The sequence below is a fragment of the Oncorhynchus kisutch genome, linkage group LG26, assembly GCF_002021735.2.
Source record: "Oncorhynchus kisutch isolate 150728-3 linkage group LG26, Okis_V2, whole genome shotgun sequence".
In the NCBI taxonomy this organism is placed as follows: Eukaryota; Metazoa; Chordata; class Actinopteri; order Salmoniformes; family Salmonidae; genus Oncorhynchus; species Oncorhynchus kisutch.
In genome coordinates, this window is record NC_034199.2 from 32039454 (window position 1) to 32060688 (window position 21235).

The following is a 21235-nucleotide window of genomic DNA, read 5'->3' on the forward strand; positions in this document are numbered from 1 at the left end:
AGCAACACTGTACAACAGTTGGTGAGAAGACACACACAGCCACGTCAGACACCTGTACAAGCTTTCTATCTCTCTGGGAGGAGATATCAGCAACACTGTACAACAGTTGGTGAGAAGACACACACAGCCACGTCAGACACCTGTACAAGCTTTCTATCTCTCTGGGAGGAGATATCAGCAACACTGTACAACAGTTGGTGAGAAGATACACACAGCCACGTCAGACACCTGTACAAGCTGGCTATCTCTCTGGGAGGAGATATCAGCAACACTGTACAACAGTTGGTGAGAAGATACACACAGCCACGTCAGACACCTGTACAAGCTGGCTATCTCTCTGGGAGGAGATATCAGCAACACTGTTCAACAGTTGGTGAGAAGACACACGCAGCCACGTCAGACACATGTACAAGCTGGCTATCTCTCTGGGAGGAGATATCAGAAACTCTGTACAACAGTTGGTGAGAAGACACACACAGCCACATCAGACACCTGTACAAGCTGGCTATCTCTCTGTGAGGAGATATCAGCAACACTGTACAACAGTTAGTGAGAAGACACACACAGCCACGTCAGACACCTGTACAAGCTTTCTATCTCTCTGGGAGGAGATATCAGCAACACTGTACAACAGTTGTTGAGAAGACACACAAAGTCACGTAAGACACCTGTACAAGCTGGCTATCTCTCTGGGAGGAGATATCAGCAACACTGTACAACACTTGGTGAGAAGACACACACAGCCACGTCAGATACCTGTACAAGCTGGCTATCTCTCTGGGAGGAGATATCAGCAACACTGTACAACAGTTGGTGAGAAGACACACACAGCCACATCAGACACCTGTACAAGCTGTACATCTCTCTGGGAGGAGATATCAGCAACACTGTACAACAGTTAGTGAGAAGATACACACAGCCACGTCAGACACCTGTACAATCTGGCTATCTCTCTGAGAGGAGATATCAGCAACACTGTACAATAGTTGGTGAGAAGACACACACAGCCACGACAGACACCTGTACAAGCTGGCTATCTCTCTGGGAGGAGATATCAGCAACACTGTACAATAGTTGGTGAGAAGACACACACAGCCACGTCAGACACCTGTACAAGCTGGCTATCTCTCTGGGAGGGGATATCAGCAACACTGTACAACAGTTGGTGAGAAGACACACACAGCCACCTCAGACACCTGTACAAGCTGGCTATTTCTCTGGGAGGACATATCAGCAACACTGTACAACAGTTGGTGAGAAGACACACACAGCCACGTCAGACACCTGTACAAGCTGGCTATCTCTCTGGGAGGAGATATCTGCAACACTGTACAACAGTTGGTGAGAAGACACACACAGCCACGTCAGACACCTGTACAAGCTGGCTATCTCTCTGGGAGGAGATATCAGCAACACTGTACAACAGTTAGTGAGAAGACACACACAGCCACGTCAGACACCTGTACAAGCTGGCTATCTCTCTGGGAGGGGATATCAGCAACACTGTACAACAGTTGGTGAGAAGACACACACAGCCACGTCAGACACCTGTACAAGCTGGCTATCTCTCTGGGAGGACATATCAGCAACACTGTACAACAGTTGGTGAGAAGACACACACAGCCACGTCAGACACCTGTACAAGCTGGCTATCTCTCTGGGAGGAGATATCAGCAACACTGTACAACAGTTGGTGAGAAGACACACACAGCCTCGTCAGACACCTGTACAAGCTGTACATCTCTCTGGGAGGAGATATCAGCAACACTGTACAACAGTTGGTGAGAAGACACACACAGCCACGTCAGACACCTGTACAAGCTGGCTATCTCTCTGGGAGGACATATCAGCAACACTGTACAACAGTTGGTGAGAAGACACACACAGCCACGTCAGACACCTGTACAAGCTGGCTATCTCTCTGGGAGGACATATCAGCAACACTGTACAACAGTTGGTGAGAAGACACACACAGCCACGTCAGACACCTGTACAATCTGGCTATCTCTCTGAGAGGAGATATCAGCAACACTGTACAACAGTTGGTGAGAAGACACACACAGCCACGTCAGACACCTGTACAAGCTGTACATCTCTCTGGGAGGAGATATCAGCAACACTGTACAACAGTTGGTGAGAAGACACACAGCTACGTCAGACACCTGTTCAAGCTGGCTATCTCTCTGAGAGGAGATATCAGCAACACTGTACAACAGTTGGTGAGAAGACACACACAGCCACGTCAGACACCTGTACAAGCTGGCTATCTCTCTGGGAGGAGATATCAGCAACACTGTACAACAGTTGGTGAGAAGACACACACAGCCACGTCAGACACCTGTACAAGCTTTCTATCTCTCTGGGAGGAGATATCAGCAACACTGTACAACAGTTGTTGAGAAGACACACAAAGTCACGTAAGACACCTGTACAAGCTGGCTATCTCTCTGGGAGGATATATCAGCAACACTGTACAACACTTGGTGAGAAGACACACACAGCCACGTCAGATACCTGTACAAGCTGGCTATCTCTCTGGGAGGAGATATCAGCAACACTGTACAACAGTTGGTGAGAAGACACACACAGCCATGTCAGACACCTGTACAAGCTGTACATCTCTCTGGGAGGAGATATCAGCAACACTGTACAACAGTTGGTGAGAAGATACACACAGCCACGTCAGACACCTGTACAATCTGGCTATCTCTCTGAGAGGAGATATCAGCAACACTGTACAATAGTTGGTGAGAAGACACACACAGCCACGTCAGACACCTGTACAAGCTGGCTATCTCTCTGGGAGGAGATATCAGCAACACTGTACAATAGTTGGTGAGAAGACACACATAGCCACGTCAGACACCTGTACAAGCTGGCTATCTCTCTGGGAGGAGATATCAGCAACACTGTACAACAGTTAGTGAGAAGACACACACAGCCACGTCAGACACCTGTACAAGCTGGCTATCTCTCTGGGAGGAGATATCAGCAACACTGTACAACAGTTGGTGAGAAGACACACACAGCCACGTCAGACACCTGTACAAGCTGGCTATCTCTCTGGGAGGAGATATCAGCAACACTGTACAACAGTTGGTGAGAAGACACACACAGCCTCGTCAGACACCTGTACAAGCTGTACATCTCTCTGGGAGGAGATATCAGCAACACTGTACAATAGTTGGTGAGAAGACACACACAGCCACGTCAGACACCTGTACAAGCTGGCTATCTCTCTGGGAGGACATATCAGCAACACTGTACAATAGTTGGTGAGAAGACACACATAGCCACGTCAGACACCTGTACAAGCTGGCTATCTCTCTGGGAGGACATATCAGCAACACTGAACAACAGTTGGTGAGAAGACACACACAGCCACGTCAGACACCTGTACAATCTGGCTATCTCTCTGGGAGGAGATATCAGCAACACTGTACAACAGTTGTTGAGAAGACACACAAAGTCACGTAAGACACCTGTACAAGCTGGCTATCTCTCTGGGAGGATATATCAGCAACACTGTACAACACTTGGTGAGAAGACACACACAGCCACGTCAGACACATGTACAAGCTGGCTATCTCTCAGTAACACTGTCGGTGAGACTGCAAGGCAACACCTGATCATTCACCGCTGTTTGTCTTGACCCTGAGTGTTTATTTTTATTTTTTTATTTAAAACTTTCCTTTAATAGTTTTTTTCCCCAGGGACAACCCATACTAATGATATGCTAAATAATAAATATTAGTGTACTTTTGAAGATTGTTACATTTCGTGATCATTATCTAATAATAAAATAATTATCTTTCCTGCCGTCCCAGCATGACTCAGGTTTCTCTGTACAGCGTCTGCAGGAGCGTCTGGAGAGACTGGAGAGAAGATGTGTTAACTGGAGTGCTGAAGCCAACAGGTGTGAAGAGAGCCTCACTAGCAACGTGTACTACTGTGTCTTCAAGGAGGAGATCACTGAGGTGAAACCCTCTCACTCACACACACACACACACGCACAGACGCACTTCTTCAGTAAAATAAACAGTGAAACAAACAACCCTTTGGCTTTATCTCAATTAGTCTATAAGTGTGGGTCAGCGTTCTCCAACCCTGTTCCTGGAGAGCTACCCTACTGTAGGTTTTAACTCCAACCCTGTTCCTGGAGAGCTACCCTTCCTGTAGGTTTTAACTCCAACCCTGTTCCTGGAGAGCTACCCTCCTGTAGGTTTTAACTCCAACCCTGTTCCTGGAGAGCTACCCTCCTGTAGGTTTTAACTCCAACTCTGTTCCTGGAGAGCTACCCTCCTGTAGGTTTTATTAACTCAAACCCTGTTCCTGGAGAGCTACCATCCTGTAGGTTTTATTAACTCAAACCCTGTTCCTGGAGAGCTACCCTTCCTGTAGGTTTTATTAACTCAAACCCTGTTCCTGGAGAGCTACCCTTCCTGTAGGTTTTATTAACTCAAACCCTGTTCCTGGAGAGCTACCCTTCCTGTAGGTTTTATTAACTCAAACCCTGTTCCTGGAGAGCTACCCTTCCTGTAGGTTTTATTAACTCAAACCCTGTTCCTGGAGAGCTACCCTTCCTGTAGGTTTTATTAACTCAAACCCTGTTCCTGGAGAGCTACCCTTCCTGTAGGTTTTATTAACTCAAACCCTGTTCCTGGAGAGCTACCCTTCCTGTAGGTTTTATTAACTCAAACCCTGTTCCTGGAGAGCTACCCTCCCTGTAGGTTTTAACTCCAACCCTGTTCCTGGAGAGCTACCCTTCCTGTAGGTTTTATTAACTCAAACCCTGTTCCTGGAGAGCTACCCTTCCTGTAGGTTTTAACTCCAACACTGTTCCTGGAGATCTACCCTCCTGTAGGTTTTAACTCCAACCCTGTTCCTGGAGAGCTACCATCCTATAGGTTTTAACTCCAACACTGTTCCTGGAGAGCTACCCTCCTGTAGGTTTTAACTCCAACCCTGTTCCTGGAGAGCTACCCTCCTGTAGGTTTTAACTCCAACCCTGTTCCCGGAGAGCTACCCTCCTGTAGGTTTTAACTCCAACCCTGTTTCTGGAGAGCTACCCTCCTGTAGGTTTTTGCTCCAACCCGAGTTTTAGCTAATCTGATTCAACCAGCTAATTATTAGTATCAGGTGTGCTAGATTAGGGTTGGAGTGAACCTACAGGTAGCTCTCCAGGAACATGGTTATGCACCCCAATTTATCTAACCCAGGCCCCAGATCAAGATCTCAATTTATCTAACCCAGGGCACAGATCAAGATCTCAATTTATCTAACCCAGGCCCCAGATCAAGATCTCAATTTATCTAACCCAGGCCCCAGATCAAGATCTCAATTTATCTAACCCAGGCCCCAGATCAAGATCTCAATTTATCTAACCCAGGCCCCAGATCAAGAGCTCAATGAATCTAACCCAGGCCCCAGATCAAGAGCTCAATTGATCTAACCCAGATCAAGAACTCAATTGATCTAACCTAGGCCCCAGATCAAGAGCTCAAGATTGGGGCTTTTAGGACTGTGATCCTTGTCTCTAGAGGGTCTATATTCAAAGTGACATTCCCTCCCTCCCTCTCTTTTTCCTTCCCCCTCCATCCATTTGTCTCACGTTACTCCAGTCAAGAGAGCAGATTCCTCTCCTATCAGCTGTGGAAGGGAGAAGCAAATGAGAGGCCTCAATACCAGGGCCTCATCCCCTACTTATTAGGAATTCCCTTGGCCTAATAATGATTATATCTGCATGTCATATGTAGGCCTGTGGGTGGTACTAATCTAAAGTTTGCACACGTCTTTATCAGTGAACATGTTTCCTGTTTCAAATCTATTCATGCTACTCTATTTTTACTCCAACACACCCTTTATGGCACAGCCAAGATGTTTGTCCTCTACCTCCATCTAGTGGACGATGTTGTCAGTATGTAAGTGTTGATACAACTTGAGATGCTCTGTTTTAATATCATTTTTTTGGTCCATTTCTTATTAATTCACCACTATATCAGTTTTCATTGTTAATAACTGCCATCAGAATGTTGTTTTCATTACGGTGTTTCTGTTACCTCACACTTCTTGTTTATACTTACCCTAGAAAGGCTCCATCTACTGTATAATACAGTAGATGAGGGCATAATAATTATTTTCTGGTTAGGTTATTTCATCTGGCCAGCAGAGGGAGCCGCTGTAGCCTCCTGAGAGAAAGTAGATGGGCCCTAAATATGTCATGAATATATCACCTTGCTTGGACCATTACTTGGAATACATGTGATACAGGTTGACATACATCTCTGTTCTCACTATGCTAAGGACACCATACAGTTGGCTGAGCATACCCTGACTTTTACCAGACACTGCTGCAGGGGTGTACTCTTTCAGTGCATTCGGAAAGTATTCAGACCCCTTGACTTTTTCAACATTTTATTACATTACAACCTTATTCTAAAATGGATTATATAGTTTTTTCCCCTCATTAATCTACACACAATACCCCATAATGACAAAGCAAAAACAGGTTTTTGTTTGCAAATAAAAAAAATGATATCACATTATCACATTTCAATATGACATTTCCATAAGTAAACCCAGACCCTTTACTCTGTACTTTGTTGAAGCACCTTCGGCAGGGATTACAGCCTCAAGTCTTCTTTGGTGTGACAATACAAGCTTGGCACACCTGTATTTGGGGAGTTTCTCACATTCTTCCCTGCAGATCTTCACAAGCTCTGTCAGGTTTGATAGGGAGCGTCACTGCACAGCTATTTTCAGGTCTGTTCGATCGGGTTCAAGTTCGGGCTCTGGCTGGGCCACTCAAGGACATTCAGACACTTGTCTCAAAGCCACTCCTGCGTTGTCTTGGCTGTGTGCTTAATGTCGTTGTCCTGTTGGAAGCTGGACATTCACCAAAGTCTGAGCTCCTGACCGCTCTGGAGCAGGTTTCCATCAAGGATATCTCTGTACTTTGCTCCATTCTCTCTGTACTTTGCTCCCTCTATCCTGACTTGTCTCCCTGTCCCTGCCTCTGAAAAACATCCCCATGGTGCTGCAACTGCCATGCTTCACTGTAGGGATGGATTTCCTCCAGACGTGACTCTTGGCATTAAGGCTGAAGAGTTCAATCTTGGTTTCATCAGACCAGAAAATCTTGTTTCTCATGGCCTGAGAGTCCTTAAGGTGCTTTTTGGCAAACTCCAAGCGTGCAGTCATGTGCCTTTTACCGAGGAGTGGCTTCTGTCTGGCCACTCTACCATGAAGGCCTGATTGGTGGAGTGCTGCAGAGATGGTTGTCCTTCTGGAAGGTTCTCCCATCTACACAAAGGAACTCTGGAGCTCTGTAAGAGTGACCATCGTGTTCTTGGTCACCTCCCTGACCAAGACCTTTCTCCCCCGATTGCTCAGTTTGGCCAGGCTTCTTGTGTGGTTCCAAACTTCTTCCATTTAAGAATGATGGAGGCCACTTTGATCCTGGGGACCTTCAATGCCAGCAGCATACCACCCTGCATACCACTGCTGGCTTGCTTCTGAAGCTAAGCAGGGTTGGTCCTGGTCAGTTCCTGGATGGGATACCGGATGTTGCTGGAAGTGGTGTTGGAGGGCCAATAGGAGGCACTCTTTCCTCTGGTTTACAAAAATATCCCAATGCCCCAGGGTAGTGATTGGGGACACTGCCCTGTGTATGGTGCTGTCTTTTGGATTGGACGTTAAACGGGTGTCCTGACTCTCTGAGGTCATTAAATATCCCATGGCACTTATCGTAAGAGTAGGGGTGTTAACCCCGGTGTCCTGGCTAAATTCCCAATCTGGCTCTCAAACCATCACGGTCACCTAATAATCCCCAGTTTACAATTGGCTCATTCATCCCCCTCCTCTCCCCTGTAACTATTCCCCAGGTTGTTGCTGTAAATGAGAACATGTTCTCAGTCAACTTACCTGGTAAAATAAAGGATCAATCAATGCTGCTGACATTTTGTGGTACCCAGATCTGTGCCTCAACACAATCCTCTCTCAGAGCACTACGGACAATTCCTTCAACCTCATGGCTTGTTTTTTTGCTCCGATGTGCACCGTCAACTGTGGGACCTTAACTAGACAGGTGTGTGCCTTTCCAAAGCATGTCCAATCAATTGAATTTATCACAGGTGGACTCCAATCAAGTTGTAGAAACATCTCCAGGATGATTAATTGAAACAGGATGCACCTGAGCTCAATTTTGAGTCTCATAGCAAAGGGTCTGAAAACTTATGTAAAAAACCTGTTTTCGCTTTGTCTACACTTTGCATAGATTGATGAGGAGAAACATGTATTCAATCCATTTTAGAATAAGGCTGTAATGTAACAAAATGTGGAAAAGGTCAAGGGGTCTGAATACTTTCCGAATGCACTATATTTAAAAGTTGGTGTTAATTCCATTTAAAATCAGGAAGTACAGTAAATTGAAATTCCAATGTCAATTGCCTTATTAAATAGCATAGGAATTTCTGTTTACTTCCTGAATTGACATGGAATAAACTCTGATCGTGTCTTATGTAATTGTACAGACCACTCTACAATAATGTTTTCGGCATGAATAAAAATTTCACAATATAAATTTCACATTAGTAACGACTAAGTATTTCATATTTATAACAAGTATTAAGCTGTAATGGTATGAAATTGAAAGAAATTCAGCTTAGAAATTGAAAGGAGGGACTTTCTCTCTTTGCTGTGCCATGAAATAGACAGATGGGATATAGCTTATCAGAATTTACCAGGATTGACCTTTTGTAGCAGGTTAAGAGAACCATCTGCAGCAGGTTAGGAAAAGGGTTAGGCTTAGCTAAAAGGCAAAACATTTCAACTTTAGATGTCCATTTGACTAGCCAAAAGCCTTTTATAAATATGGATGAGTAGACATGGTATTTTATTAGCAGGAGCAGTTGCTGCTGCCCATCAGCTGGGGTGAGACTCAATTTAAAGCCGATCAAGCTCTCAGACCGTACCCTCAATATACAGTAGCACAGCCTAGGCTAGGCCTACTTCCCTCAAGGGCCATTCTGCTCTGGTTCTGCAAACTAAAGGCCGGAGCATAAATTCTAGACTGCAAATTGACCGCAAGAAGCCCAAACATATAATATTTGACAAATGTATAATTTCAAACCTTGCTTATAACTTATGATTACATACAGTATATTTCTATCATGCTGTTACGCAACACCCTGCTACAACTCAACTCTCCGTGAAGCGAAAGAGGTATGGGCTGTAGGTGTGAGTAAGTAAGGATGACAAAAGGCAGAGAATTTACCATTTACTTGGAATTTATTCCTTCACACGGTAATATGGGGAAAAGGGGCTGGACAGAACCAAAGCAAAGAAAGTAAATATCAAAGCCCCTTCTGTCTTACCTGCCTAACCACTACTTACCTAACCTACCCTCTCCTATCTAACCTGCCTAACCACTACTTACCTAACCTACCCTCTCCTATCTAACCTGCCTAACCACTACTTACCTAACCTACCCTCTCCTATCTAACCTGCCTAACCACTACTTACCTAACCTACCCTCTCCTATCTAACCTGCCTAACCACTACTTACCTAACCTACCCTCTCCTATCTAACCTGCCTAACCACTACTTACCTAACCTACCCTCTCCTATCTAACCTGCCTAACCACTACTTACCTAACCTACCCTCTCCTATCTAACCTGCCTAACCACTACTTACCTAACCTACCCTCTCCTATCTAACCTGCCTAACCACTACTTACCTAACCTACCCTCTCCTATCTAACCTGCCTAACCACTACTTACCTAACCTACCCTCTCCTATCTAACCTGCCTAACCACTACTTACCTAACCTACCCTCTCCTATCTAACCTGCCTAACCACTACTTACCTAACCTACCCTCTCCTATCTAACCTGCCTAACCACTACTTACCTAACCTACCCTCTCCTATCTAACCTGCCTAACCACTACTTACCTAACCTACCCTCTCCTATCTAACCTGCCTAACCACTACTTACCTAACCTACCCTCTCCTATCTAACCTGCCTAACCACTACTTACCTAACCTACCCTCTCCTATCTAACCTGCCTAACCACTACTTACCTAACCTACCCTCTCCTATCTAACCTGCCTAACCACTACTTACCTAACCTACCCTCTCCTATCTAACCTGCCTAACCACTACTTACCTAACCTACCCTCTCCTATCTAACCTGCCTAACCACTACTTACCTAATTTAGCACCACCTGGTGCCCTAACCAAAATACAGGGGGTGGTCTGCCCAGGTCTTACCTAGTGTGCCTAGACAGTGATTATACTATGGGTATATGTATGCCCACGAGACTCTTGCCTAAGCACTCCCTAGGTGCCTTCCCCTTACCCCTTGGGAACAAATGAAACGGAATATTAACCATTTCAAACACACTGAGAAAAACATGTCATCAAATAGGCTCTGACTGAGCAACAAACTCACACACTCAAATACAAACTACAACACAGTAACTGGGGAACATAACATACACATGGGAATCTTTGTCATCTGTAATCTCGAAATAGTATTTCTTAATGGGTATGTTTATAGTTCTCTAAAGGTTATTTACTTTGGGTCTATTAAGTTATCAGTGGGTCAGGTCTCAGTTAGGTCTCCGTAGCATCTGGCTCAGTAGCTATACAGTAATTGCTTTGCGACATCAAACAGACTTTCCTTAATGTTTCCTTCTTGTTTCTCTCTCTCTCTCAAAATTCACTTTAAGGGCTTCATTGGCATGGAAAACACATGTTAACATTGCCAAAGCAAGTCAAGTAGACAATAAAAATTAAAAGTAAACATTCCACTCAAAAAAGTAAAATAATATTAGACATTTCAAATGTCATATTATGTGCAAATTGTTAAAGTACACAAGGGAAAATAAATATGGGTTGTATTTACAATGGTGTTTGTTCTTCACTGGTTGCCCTTTCCTTGTGGCAACAGGTCACAAATATTGCTGCTTTGATGGCACACTGTGCTATTTCACCCTGTAGATAAGGGAGTTTATCAAAATTTGGTTTGTTTTCAAGTTATTTGTGGATCTTTGTAATCTGAGGGAAATATGTGTCTCTAATATGGTCATACACCTCATTTTATGGGCAGTGTGCACGTAGCCTGTCTTTCTCTTGAGAGCCAGGTCTGCCTACGGTGGCCTTCCTCAATAGCAAGGCTATGCTCACTGAGTCTGTACATAGTCAAAGCTTTCCTTAAGTTTGGGTCAGTCACAGTGGTCAGGTATTCTGCTTAGGGCCAAATAGCATTATAGTTTGCTCAGATTTTTTGTTAATTCTTTACAATGTGTTAAGTAATTATTTTTTTGTTTACTCATGATTTGGTTGGGTCTAATTGTGTTGCTATCCTCGGGCTCTTTTAGGGTCTGTTTATGTTTGTGAACAGAGCCCCAGAACCAGCTTGTTTAGGGGAATCTTCTCCAGGTTAATCTCTCTGTAGGTGATGGCTTTGTTATAGAAGGTTTGGGAATCGCTTCCTTTTAGGTGGTTGTAGAATTTAATGGCCTTTTTCTGGATTTTGATAATTCTGCTCTACATGCATTATTTGGTGTTTGACACAGGATATTTTAGCAGAATTCTGCATGCAGAGTCTCAATTTGGTGTTTGTCCCATTTTGTGAATTCTTGGTTGGTGAGCAGACCCCAGACCTTAAAAGGCAATGGGTTCTATAACTGATTCAAGTATTTTTAGCCAGATCCTAAATGGTATGTTGAATTTTATGTTCCTTTTGATGGCATAGAAGACCCTTCTTGCCTTGTCTCTCAGCTCGTTCACAGCGTTGTGGAAGTTACCTGTGGCGCTGATGTTTAGGCCGAGGTATGCATCGTTTTTTGTGTGCTCTAGGGCAACAGTGTCTAGATGGGATTCATATTTGTGGTCGTAGCAACTGGACATTTTTTGGAACACCATTATTTTTTGTCTTATTGAGATTTACTGTCAGGGCCCAGGTCTGACAGAATCTGTGCAGAACTGAACATGGCGGTGTTCGCCTTAGCAATCTCACTGGATTAAAACCTCCATTCCTGTCATTATTGAAGAGATTGTGATATCTCGCATCTCAAAATAATGTTAGATCCCTCACTTCCAAGGCAGTTATAGTCAATTAACTCATCATAATATTGATGTGATTGGCCAGACTGAAACATGGCTTAAGCCTGATGAATTTACTGTGTTAAATGAGGCCTCACCTCCTGGTTACACGAGTGACCATATCCCCCACGAACACCACAAATGTTGCTAACATTTACAATAGCTGTCACGCCCTGGTCTTACTATTTAGTGTTTATATATTTATTTGGTCAGGCCAGGGTGTGACATGGGGTTATTTTGTGTTGTGTTGTGGTATTGGGGGTTTTAGTAGGTATTGGGATTGTGGCTGAGTAGGGGTGTCTAGCATAGTCTATGGCTGCCTGAGGTTCTCAATCAGAGTCAGGTGATTCTCGTTGTCTCTGATTGGGAACCATATTTAGGTAGCCTGGGTTTCACTGTGTGTTTGTGGGTGATTGTTCCTGTCTCTGTGTTAGTTATTTCACCAGACAGGCTGTATAGGTTTTCATGGTCCGTTCCTTGTTTTTGTATTGTTTGTGTTTTTCCTTATTAAAGATGTATTTTGGTCCGATCCTTGTTCTACCTCTTCGTCAGAGGAGGAGATACAAGAGAGCCGTAACAATAGCAAATTTCAATTTACAAAAAGAAAAATTACCTCATTTTAATCTTTTGAGCTTCTAGTCATGAAATCTATGCAGCCTACTCAATCACTTTTTATATCTACTATCTACCTCCTGGGCTGTATACAGTGTTCCTCACTGAGTTCCCTAAATTCCCCCAACACTGCTTTCCATGAATTTGAATAGCAGACCCTCTTGCCAAAATGGGTCAAAAGCTTTTTTGAAATCAACAAAGCATGCGAAGACTTTGCCTTTGTTTTGATTTGTTTGTTTGTCAATTAGGGTGTGCAGGGTGAAGGGTGTGCAGGGTCTGTCTTACGGTAATTTGGTAAAAAGCCAATTTGACATTTGCTCAGTACATTGGTTTCACTGAGTAAATGTACAAGTCTGCTGTTAATGATAATGTATAGGATTTTCCCAAGGTTGATGTTGACGCATATCCCACGGTAGTGTGTGTGTGTGTGTGTGTGTGTGTGTGTGTGTGTGTGTGTGTGTGTGTGTGTGTGAAACAGACACTCCCCATGTACCCATCTCAGCTAGGGAAAAAGATAGTTAGATATAGTTATACGAGGTTCCCAAAATGGGATGTACAGGGAGGCTGGTTAGGCTGCAGCTGTCCTTGTCTGACATATGAGCTGGCCATTCGGAGACTCTACACCTCTGCAGAAGCCCGTCGGCTGATACAGAAATGGCCCTACTGTATAAATCACGTCTCCAGTCTTAGCCAATAAATGCACCAAAATAATCCTTACACTGAGTGAATCTGAATCCAACCCTGCTCTGCTACACTTTTCTGTTTTCCTGCCAAGATAGGATACCCTAACCCAGCCACCCTCCCCCTCCTTCATATCTCTGGTGGTGCTGTTAGATGGTACTTGTTCAATGTTCTGTAACTATTAACGGGAGTGAATTACAATGGATTTACATGTCAACGCAGATAAGAAACACAGGATGATGATGATGATATGAGGCTTTTATGTCTTAACTGATTTAAATGTGTTGTATTCTGATTTAAAACATTTGTTATTAATAGATCATGATTCTTTTCATTTCAGCTGAGAAAGTCATTCAAGGACCTCAAGAAGAAATTCAACAACTTGAAGTTCAATTATATGAAGAAAAACGACAAGTCAAGGAACCTGAAAGCAGTGAAAAACCAAATCCAGCAGATCGAGATTTATGTTGAAAAGTTACAGGTGAGACACACCCTGTTTGCCACTACAACAACAACAAAATCACATTTCCCTCATTCCCTGCTGTTCAATGGTTTTGAAATGATTCCTAGGTCATGCATATTTAGTTTGCCTCTTTCTCTCTTGATCCAGATATTGCAGAAAAGGGTGCAGGTATTTACAGTTAAAGTGACTTCCAACACAGAGAAGCAACTAATAGGCAGTAGCCCCAGAGAGATAGAGGATGCTGTTAATGAGCTACAGAGACAGCTGGGGGACTTTGACAAGACTGTGGAGGAGTACAAGCAGAATCTGGACATGAGCGTAAAGCTGCAGCAAGCCATGGATGAGGTGTGGATGGAGAAAACATAAGACAAATAGTTCACCCTCTACTTGCCAATTGTGGAGAAAAAATGTTGGATAAAAAAATCAACTAACATCTTGTCAGAAAGCATCATAAAGGAAATTGGATATAGTGTATTTTGTGTTCGCCTAATATCTGCTGCAATTGTCTCACAATTTTTTCTGCTTTTGAATTTCAGTATAACTTCTGGTGTGATGAAGCAAGTGCTACAATTGTGAGAGTAGGGAAGTACTCTTCCCAGTGTAAGACCAGGGAAGCAGTGTCTATTCTATACAAGCAGTTTGAGAAGTTTGTTTGGCCCACTGTGCCCCAGCAAGAAGAGAGGATCAGCCAAATCACAGAACTGGCTGTCTGTCTGCATGGTAAGGAAACAATAAACCACCATCTTGACTTTAGACAGAATTCTTATGGTCAGCTTTTTGGGAGTAAGAAAAAGTATGCCAATATAAAACTGACCAAAAATGCTATTTCAAAATGTGGGGGGACATGTCCCCCTGTCCTTATTGGAAGTCACACCCATGACACTGGCATTGAGGACTGTATGAACTGTTTTTAATGTACAGGTGCTGAGGAGGGAAATAAGTATACGGAGAAAACTGTCACCAGACACAATGAGATAGTGGAATCGATAAAGGAACTATCTAATGGATTGATGGATTTAGAGGCTAAACTACAGGTACGATGAAAAAAGCTTTTTTGCCTGGTTATTTTCCTCAGATATTTTACTAGAAAATGCCTCTTGAAAATATGTGATTGTTCTCTAATTTCAGACTGAGGCTTTGAAGCAGGAGCCTGAAATAAAAGAATTGGATAATGACATACAAGAGGAAAACAAACAAGAGAAAAAATCTAACCAAGAAACAGAGAGAGCTGAGATGTACCCCCAGGAGTCGCTTGATGTGGTATGTTTATTGATAAGGAAACGATACACCATTTTGTTGGCTTCAGTGGGTTTTGGATCCCACTTCTGAAACCATCTGTAATCTGTCAAAATATATATATATATTTTCAGTCTCACAGTTTTTTATCATACTGTGTGAAATGTGGGTTCCATTTATTTTTTGGACATTATAATGTATGATTTCAGCAGTCTGAGCTGAAAGAAACTGGACACACTCCCGAACTAACCATGGGAATGAACGGGAAAGAGGTACCCATCAAAATAATTGAAAACACAAGAAGCAAGAAACCTCAAATCCGCAAAACAAGGAGCCAGGAACTACCAGATAAACTCCACCCACAACATCACAACAAAGTGTTATCAGAGAGCAGGTACCTTCACCCACCACCACCACTATCTACACGTACATCCTCCACTCACTCACTCGCTCACTCACTCACTCACTCACTCACTCACTCACTCACACACACACACACACACACACACACACACACACACACACACACACACACACACACACACACACACACACACACACACACACACACACACACACACACACACACACACACAGGGCCGTGCACAGACCTTTCAGGGGACAGGTGTTAACGGGCATCCCCATGAGCATAGGAATATTTGTTTATGCAACAAAATATATTACTTAGGCTGCATAGATTTCATGAATAGAAGCTCAAAAGACGAAAACGTCATTTCTTTTTTTTGAAAATTGAAATGTTAGCAACACCTCCGCCTTTGCGGGATGCACGGTGGATATGGTCACTAGTGTAGCCAGGAGGTGAGGCCTCATTTAACACAGTAAATTCATCAGGCTTAAGCCATGTTTCAGTCAGGCCATCACATCAAGATTATGATCAGTGATTAGTTCATTGACTATAATTGCCTTTGAAGTAAGGGATCTAACATTAAGTAGCCCTATTTTGAGATGTGAGGTATCATGATCTCTTTCAATAATGACAGGAATGGAGGTGGTCTTTATCCTAGTGAGATTGCTAAGGCGAACACCGCCATGTTTAGTTTTGCCCAACCTAGGTCGAGGCACAGACACGGTCTCAATGGTGATAGCTGAGCTGACTACACTGACTGTGCTAGTGGCAGACTCCACTATGCTGGCAGGCTGGCTAACAGCCTGCTGCCTGGCCTGCACCCTATTTCATTGTGGAGCTAGAGGAGTTAGAGCCCTGTCTATGTTGGTAGATAAGATGAGAGCACCCCTCCAGCTAGGATGGAGTCCGTCACTCCTCAGCAGGTCAGGCTTGGTCCTGTTTGTGGGTGAGTCCCAGAAAGAGGGCCAATTATCTACAAATTCTATCTTTTGGGAGGGGCAGAAAACAATTTTCAACCAGCAATTGAGTTGTGAGACTCTGCTGTAGATCTCATCACTCCCCCTAACTGGGAGGGGGACAGAGACAATTACTCGATGCCGACACATCTTTCTAGCTGATTTACACGCAGAAGCTATGTTGCGCTTGGTGATCTCTGACTGTTTCATCCTAACATCGTTGGTTCCGACGACCCTGCAAACAGGATGCATGTTTTGGAATATTTTTATTCTGTACAGGCTTCCCTCTTTTCACTCTGTCAATTAAGTTATTATTGTGGAGTAACTACAATGTTGTTGATCCATCCTCAGTTTTCTCCTATCACAGCCATTTAACTCTGTAACTGTTTTAAAGTCACCATTGGTGTCATGGTGAAAACCCTGAGTGGTTTCCTTCCTCTCCGGCAACTGAGTTAGAAAGGACGCCTGTATATTTGTAGTGATTGGGTTTATTGATACACAATCCAAAACGTGATTAATACATTCACCATGCTCAAAGGGATATTCAATGTCTGAAAACAGTATAATGCACAAGGTGTAATTTCGTAATTGGGTAGTTTTACTCTTGTCTTGTCAGTCATTGCATACCTTAGAGAGTTATTTATAACTTAACAGAAATGTTAAGAAATGTCCAGATTAACTAGCCAATGTCAGCAAAAGTTTTTGTTGTTGTGTTTGAGTCACTCAAATATCACATGAATAAACATTAGGCATGGCAAAATATGTAGAACTGCAACATTCTCTCCACCAACAAGAAGGGTGTAAACAGTTTGTGTCATGAACAGTGCTTGTGCCCATAGAAATAGACATGGTGGGAGAGGGGGATGTTCTCCAATGCTGGATGGGGGGCCTGAGTGAAGAAAGAGAAGCACTGGTCTAGACTCTCTGTGTTGCTGCTGCCGACTGAGGAAGGGATGGAGTTGGTTCGGAGCGAGTGTCGTTGATGCAACCTATCTACTCTCTTTCTTCCTCTGTTTTGGGTGTATCAGTCAACCAGACCAAATATTGGTGATGTTAATCAAATGTTATGCTTCTGTAGCAGTACTGTTGATATTTACTAACTAGGTAGCTTGAACGTTGACTGCATCTCAAGCCATGCATGTTTGGATACCGGGCTTGCGCAAGCTCTGTACAGGGCAGACCAACAAGTACAACCAACGGACAAGGTGTGAATGTGGGAGTGGCAAACTTGTTGCCACAACTTGCAGGCAATAATGACAAAACTTTATAAAAAATATAATACTTATGCCACCACCCAAAAGGGCAGTGGCGAGTGGGATGGCAAAGGGGCATGTGCTGGGCACAGGTTGACTCCTATCTGTGCACGTGCCTGCACACGCACACATACACACACACACACACAGATTCTTCTCCCCTTACATTTTTTGTTTTGTTGATTTTCTCTTTTGGTTTATTCTGTTTCTTTGTAACTATTATAAATAGACTTTCGCTCCATGAAAACGCTCTATAAAACCCATATATTATTATCATTATTATAGGTATCATACCCGGGAGTTGTGCTCGGAGACCAGCAGAGTGGAGACTATCACCAGCAGGTTGACGATGGAGAGAAAAGATCAGTTGAGCACCTCTTTCTCATGTACACAGACCTTCAACCTGTCCTGTTCACCGCTGGAGAGGGACAGGAAAGTCCATACGCTCAACGAGGCAGGGATCAAGTCTCTGGTCACCCCTCCTCCTACTATTGTTCCTCCTATTGCCTTCGCTTCGGCTCCCAGCTTCTCTGATATACAGAGAGAGTTCCAGAAGAAGGAGAGACAGGGCCCTGCTCAGAGGAACTTCCCTGGGTTTCATACTTCTAATACTGATCAGGTTGGTCATCTTAAGTCCTCAAACAATTGGTTTCCCCTGTTGTTTTTCATTTCCTGAAGTCCTTGTTGTTTTTGAGGTATTATCATGACTTATTATCATACTTCACTATTACTGGGGTTTTCTGTCCCAAGACCCCATACATAAGGGATCTGTATGTGACATGCTTTTATTTTGACCTCTCTCTGATTGTTTATTTTTTCTAATCCTTACAGGGTGAGACTTTCCCCCAAGATGCATCACTTCTGCTGCCGCCCGCAGGTGGTCTGACGGAGAGGAACCTTCAGCGGCATAACCTCATGACAGAAGAGTCCCTGTCCAACGACGAATATGAGTGCACTTCCCCCGACGACATCTCCCTGCCCCCGCTTTCCGAGACGCCAGAGTCCAACATTGTCCTATCAGAGAATGACCTGGACCTGGATGGTTTCTGTCTCAGCTCCCAGTCCCACACCATTCACATCAATCAGTACAGCCACCAGTTACACTCCACACATAATGATTACAGCAACAGCCAGAGCCAACAGAGGATCAGAGAGCAGACTGTAAGCTGTCCCTCTCCTACAGGGGGCCTCAACACCAAGTTCAGACCAGAGTCCTCTTCTTTCGTCCACAGCCCCCTGACTGTCCCAGCACCAAGCCTGGTCTCAAACACACTCTTCAATATTATGAAAAGCAGGGGCATCCCCAACCTTCCAAATGCCAACCTCCCAAATCTTCCACCGGTCGGCCCCCTAGACCTAAACGAGTGCCACCAGACCGTGTATTCTGTGCATGAGAGCTCTGTCACAGAGACGCAGGAGAAAGTGCATGACCCTAGCACCATGATGGTTCGAGGATCTGCCTTCCCCGCTGCTGCCGCCGCTAGCACTCTTAACACGCATGCTACCCCCTCCCCATTAACCACCACAGCAGTCACACTCACAGACCAGGGACAAGACCCAGACCTCTGCAATCCCACAGCCATCAGAGAAGAGATCAGGCTGCCTGGTACCAGCCGGTCCATGGGGAGCACCCTAGCAGGCCAGGGCCCTCCTCACTTCTCCAAACTACTGTCTAGTCCCACAGTTATGGAGGGGTCGCCTGTGACCCTGGAAGTGGAGGTCACTGGATTTCCAGAGCCTACTTTAACATGGTGGGTAGCTCATAGACTTTAGTCATTCATTATCATAGAATCTGCCTCTGAAATGGCATCCTATTCCCTATGTTGTGCACTACTTTTGGCCAGAAGTAGTGCACTCTAAAGGGTATAGGTCAAGGTGTCATTTCTGACACAGATGGAGTATTGGTGCAAGTAGAAATGGAACAGTAGAACTTCATTATTTTAATAGAATCTGTATTATTTTTACTCTTCATAAGCATGAAAAGTCTGGTTCCAGTAGTATTAACAGTCACTGCTTTATGTGTTGGGGATATTTTATTAATCAATTCCAAAAGGATAATTCAGGTGGAAAGGAAAGGACACATTGAGAAATTATAAGATAGATTTCTAAACTGCATTAGTAGTGTTAAATCTGAATCCCAAGTCATGTTTTGTGGATAACATAATATGAATTTATTGGACTAAAATCCTTTACTGTTGTTTGACTTATCTAGCCTTTTGTTTTGATTCCTGTTTAATAACACAACTTTGATAGCACGTTTGATCATTAATGGCACGTTCTAATTTTAAATAATCTAGTCGTTTTGATTGATTGTGCTTCAGCTCACCCTTTGATAAATAGGAATGTGATTTGTGTTTTTCTTGTTGTGATTGTGTGATAATTGACTTCTTGCTTTAGGTTCAAGAATGGAGAGAAACTGACCAATGATGAGCACATAGAACTGTCCCAAAAAGAAGGCAAACATGCATTGTTTATACAGAAAGTCACTGAGGCCGACGCAGGTCTCTATGTGTGTGGTGCCGTCAACTCAAGTGGCACCCTATCTTCTAGCGCCGCCCTTCAGGTGAATGCAGGTAACAACAGATGTCCCGATCCCAGCTGCCCTCTTCTCAAGCTGAACTGGCACACTTGTTTTGGCACTCTGTGTTTTCTCCTGTATCTCCTGTACCTACTGCTCTTATGAAGAAAGAAAAAAATATATTAAGCTTTTTACTGCCAGTATCTTTTCCACTCTCAGAAAAATGGGAAGTAGTGTTGACTTTGAACAGTAGTACACTGGGTAACCCTAACTTCAACTGTATGGATGCATGTGGTGTCACCTCCAAACCTGGACACCACCACCACCCTATTACACCCAAAACCACCTGTGTGTATGAAGGTCGGGTTCATTTATTTTGTAGATTTGTATTTAATCTCTGCATAAAAGTATTATCTCAATTAATTTATATCTCAACTAACTCCTCCGTATACTTTCAACTCCTTCGTATACTTTTGTCAGTGCGTGACTAAAATGGTCTCCAATTACAGAATCAAGGTATTAATTTACGAATAAAATGCTAAAATCAGTAATTTAGCCAATTTCTCTTTTATTGTATTACACCCATCCTAAACTTCAAAGCTCGGAGATTAGATGGTAAATTGTTTCAGCTAAATGACCGTATTAAATGTATTTTAAATAAAGTAATGCAGCTTCCGAGTCAAAGGTTTCATGAATTGTTTGTGCTCCCTCTACTACCATCTTGTTATATCCGTTGTATGGTTCTACAGTTTAATGGTCATGTAAGATGCACATTTATACAATTATCTATCAGATCATTTTTGGCTGTTTTTGTATTTCACTTTATCACTTCACCCCCCCACCCCCCACACTAAAATCTAAATACACTTAATTAAGGGCAACATTACTTTTTAATTATTTGAAGATTTACATAATTGATTTACCAATTGACTATAGCTAGGTTTCCATCATGCAAATATTCTAAAATCTACATTAAAACAATATGTGCATTTTCAGACTAGAGATGTGTTTCCATCAAATTGACTGGTGGATAAAAGTC

At 43.4% G+C, this 21235-nt stretch overlaps 1 protein-coding gene across 2 annotated transcripts in view; it reads left to right on the forward strand.

Moving 5' to 3' along the window:
• LOC109870919 (coiled-coil domain-containing protein 141) overlaps positions 1-20875 on the forward strand; it is a 44997-nt gene extending 24122 nt beyond the window's left edge. Inside the window, exons 17-26 of one of the 2 annotated variants that reach the window (XM_031805855.1) lie at positions 3828-3977; positions 13744-13884; positions 14014-14211; positions 14403-14586; positions 14788-14900; positions 14995-15126; positions 15315-15496; positions 17964-18297; positions 18510-19429; positions 20076-20875. In XM_031805855.1, the coding sequence (XP_031661715.1) occupies positions 3828-3977; positions 13744-13884; positions 14014-14211; positions 14403-14586; positions 14788-14900; positions 14995-15126; positions 15315-15496; positions 17964-18297; positions 18510-19429; positions 20076-20361 (2640 nt within the window). In that variant the 3' untranslated portion in view covers positions 20362-20875. Of the gene's footprint in view, positions 1-3827; positions 3978-13743; positions 13885-14013; positions 14212-14402; positions 14587-14787; positions 14901-14994; positions 15127-15311; positions 15497-17963; positions 18298-18509; positions 19430-20075 lie in introns of both variants that reach the window. The other variant, XM_020461623.2, reaches the window with a different exon arrangement.
• The last annotated feature ends 360 nt before the right edge of the window (positions 20876-21235 follow it).